We start from the raw sequence: 4100 nt of genomic DNA on the forward strand, positions 1-4100 counted from the left end.
AGGCATTATGACTGACTGTCTGTTTGACACTAAGTGCTACCTCTGTCTTACCTTTTTTCCTTACCTTAAAGGTAATTAGTCAAGTACAGGGGCTCTGAGGCATCAGTAAACAGGAAATAATATAGAGCTGAAAGCCCACATTCAACTCTATATCTTCACAATTATGGGCTCTTTTTGGTTTTACCTCCAGAACACTAGAGCCAAACTGATCACTTCTATGATCAAAAACAAACAAAGAAAAAAATCAGTAATGTTTCATCGTGTTTATCATTATTAATCCACCAACTAAGAAAACAGTTGACACTGTTGAGGTGGATAAGCAAAAGGCACCAGGACTTGACAATGGCACATATATAGTCTTTTCCTATGCATTCTGCTCCTGAACTTTTCCATCTGTGGTAGTGTTAAAACCCGGAACTCAAACAGGATTAACTAGGCTTATATGTCATGAATCGACACAAAATAGTCCATAATATTAAAATGAAAATAAATATAGTTAATAGTTAATATAGTTAATATAGTTTTCACAATTATTTACAGATAATCCAAATAAAAGTTGTGACTGCACAAATATTCACGCTGTTTCTATGAAATTACTTTTTGGTGTAACCAGTTACTATTAGAAGTCCCACCATTAGCTTAAAGGAGTTTAGCTGTGTGAAATTATATTATAAATATTAGAGAAGTTTAAATACATCATGTTTCTGTAAAAACCCAGATTAATTAAATAAAAACATCGTCATAAAGATCAAGGACCTATTCAAACTAAGTCCAGAAAACATTCTATCAAAGCATCAGTCAAGGTAAATGAAAATGATCTCAAAGTTTGTTCATCCTGCAATGCAGCATTTAATCTATCATTAAAATAAAATTACAGAATGGGGACAATAGTGTCTCTGCTTACAAAAGGTCATCCACCAAATGTCAGTGACTGGTTAAGCAGGGCATTCGTCAGAGAATCAATCAAGAGGCCAAGTGTAAATCTGCTAGAGTTGGAGAGATCAACAGCTCAGACGGGTTAAGCTGACACAGGACAACTGACTCCCAGAAGTCTGCTAAAAATGGCTTTATGGAAGAGTGGTGAGCCATAGGAAATCCTCTTTAGAATTTGCCAAGAGGCATGTGGAGAGTCAAGGGTTCTCTTGGCTGATGAGACCAAACGACTGAACAATTTCTAAAATCAAATAAATTAAAGAGCAGAGAAACTGAAGTTTAAACATTTTTGCTGTCTTGCCACAAAGTGCTATTTTAAAAATTAACAACACAGAGAACACCATCCACACAGTGAAGCATGGTGGTGGCAGCATTATTATAATATAAAATTATATATGTATATATAAAATTATATATAAAATCTATATATAATTTCGCAATCTATGTAGATTAATTACCCAAACATCATTATGATGGGCCATTTTGTTTTGAATCATAACTTATAATCCCAATTATGTACATGCCAGTTCTAAGTTATGACACTACAATATGTGGAAAAGTTCAGCCAAGCAAATATTTATCCAAAATACAGCATTTTCAATTGCATCATTAACATTTTGAAATTTGACTAAATTTGTAAAGTAGGACTTTTATTGGTTACTAATTACACAAACAAGCTTTTCAAATGAACAGTTGTCTGCTTACATGGCCTTAACTGTAATTTATGATAAAGACGAAATTTTTCCATAAAGTATGAAATTCTTGGAATAACTTGGATTTCTATTACATTGTACGTTGCTTTCATTTTTGTTTGGTGCATTATGATGATCCAACTCTCACAGTCAACCCTAAAACCACAACATAAAATGAAGTGTGCAATGCTTCTTTAGTTATTTTTAAATGACAAAAAAATGACCCTTGATTTTTGACCATTTGTGATATTCGACATGCCAGTCCAAGTGGACTATAAAGGCTTCCAACCCAGGATAGCACCTAGACGGAGCTACATTCTGTTTTAATAAAAATAAAATATAAAAAAAGAAAGAAAAAAAACCCTAAACATTTTGGCATCTGATTGACAGTCCATTACATTTTTTTAATTTGTTTTAAGGCTTTTTTATGTCTTCATCTAACTTTCCTCTCAATTTCTTCATTGCTTTTTGCTTTTTTTGAATAAGCTCTTGATTTTTGAACGCTTTTTCTCAGGGTTGTCGCACGAGTCTGGGGGACTGGAGGACGACAGGAGCTGTTTAGCCTCTTTGCCTGTCTTTCCATCCATGTCTAGAGAGCTTAGGGAAATGTAACGTCCCTCTGGGGGCGTCCCGCCAGCAGGCAACTGGCCCAAGCTGTATGACTTCTCCAGCATGCCGTTATAAGCTGCCACTTTCGTGGCAGAGTGAAAGGTCAAACTCTGGGATTCTGGGATAGCAGAAGAACGGGTGAGGTCAGGAGAGCCCTTGCGGATTAAGGTGGGGTCAATGGAAGATGAAACTGAGGGTGTTGATGAGAGGGTAGCTTCCAAGGCAGTGGCTTGTGCTTCCTGAGCCAACAAAAGGAACTCATCGCGAGAAATCTTTCGCTGTGGAGTATCTGCTCCTTGAGTGCAGGAACTGGACAACTGCTTCCTTCCCACCGAGGAACTTAGAGAGTCTGAATCCGAACATGTGTCCTGAGAGTCTCTGTAGGCCAGACAAAATAAATCACACTCAGAGTTCCAGTTAGTTACATATAGTCCCTAATCCACTCCTTGTACATTACATTGGGAAGGGTACTTGTTTTGTTTCTGCTATAAACATAAAGATGTTTGTGTTGACATCAAAAGATGAATATGACAGATCAGAACATGGCAGCTTTAGTGGCACGGCACTCCATTGTTGGATGATTTAAAGTACTGACAGACAATACTAAAGTTAATAATACTTTGGTAGCATATATAATGACATCCCAGTGACATCACCAAACTGTTCAGTCTCCTCTGCAGAAGGTCAAATGTATGCAAAATTTGGTCTGGTGATTGACGTGGCCAGTCTACACACTTTTGGCAGTGTGTTTTACTGTAGGTCTTTGGGGCAGTGGTGGCTGAAATGATTAACGCTCTAGGTTGCTGATCAGATTGTTGGGGTTCAAGCCTCAGCGCCACCAAGATGCCACTGTTGCGCCTTTAAGCAAGACATTTAACCACCTGTGCTCCAGAGGTACTGTCATTGTTCTAATTTTATATTTATATGTGACAAATAAAGGCTTCTCTCTTTTCTCCTATGCTAGATGATGAAGTTGACTTCTGAAATCATTCTGCTGCTACTGTACCATCCTGAGTTATATCCTCAATAAAGATTACTGAGCTCATTCCAGAGGCAGCCATGCAAGCCCAAGCTATGAAACTACCTCCACTGTGCTTGACCATGTTTATAAGCACATCCCTTCTTTCTCCACACTTTGGCCTTTCAATCATCTCCCATTAGGGAGATTAATGTCATAAAATTTGTGGCTCACCTCTGTAGTCTTTGTAAATTTAAATCTGCCCTTTTGATTCTCACTGCTGAGGGGTGATTTGCATCTTGTTATATCGTCTCTGTATTTCTGCTGTTTTGAATAGTGGATTGTGATTTCTTCACCACTGTCCTGTGGAGGTTGTATATGATGTCAATGATTATTGTTTTAGGTTATTTTTCCAAGCTCTCACAAGGTTCCTTTCATCAACTGGTATTTTCTTTTGACAGCCTGTTTTTTTTCTTTTTTTGTTTTTTATTTTGTCTTTCAGGACATCCCAAATGTTTGTATTAGCTATGATTAATTCTTGTTCAATTGGCCCAGATCTTTTTTCTCTCTTTTTTTCAGGTTTGAAACGGCTGCCTTCCTTCCACCGACAGCTCTCTGATCTTTGCGGTAATTTATCCTTTTTAAAAACTAATGCAGACTTCACAGGCAGAACCCGGAGCTCAAACCAAGAGTAGAGTTTCAAAGCTATTAATTGTTTAAAAAAATCAATCTAACAGGGCAAGCCTCAGCAACAAGAACTACGTCTGAGTCACATGATCCAATATTTCAGATCAATTAAAACATAAGGTGCCTTGATCTAAGTTGTTTAACACATCCCAAGAAATAAAAGCAAAAATTCTGTCATCTCATATTCATCTTTTGATGTTAAAGCCGAATGTGTATAGTGT

The 4100-nt window shown here is 37.2% G+C and overlaps 1 protein-coding gene across 1 annotated transcript in view; it reads right to left on the minus strand.

Annotated features, from left to right (window-relative positions):
- Positions 1 to 518: 518 nt before the first annotated feature.
- stim2b (stromal interaction molecule 2b) overlaps positions 519 to 4100 on the minus strand; it is a 59687-nt gene continuing 56105 nt past the window's right edge. Inside the window, exon 12 of the mRNA XM_053498461.1 lies at positions 519 to 2612. Within this exon, the coding sequence (XP_053354436.1) occupies positions 2084 to 2612 (529 nt within the window). The 3' untranslated portion in view covers positions 519 to 2083. The remainder of the gene's footprint in view (positions 2613 to 4100) is intronic.

Source organism: Clarias gariepinus, chromosome 1 (assembly GCF_024256425.1).
Source record: "Clarias gariepinus isolate MV-2021 ecotype Netherlands chromosome 1, CGAR_prim_01v2, whole genome shotgun sequence".
NCBI classification, from domain to species: domain Eukaryota; kingdom Metazoa; phylum Chordata; class Actinopteri; order Siluriformes; family Clariidae; genus Clarias; species Clarias gariepinus.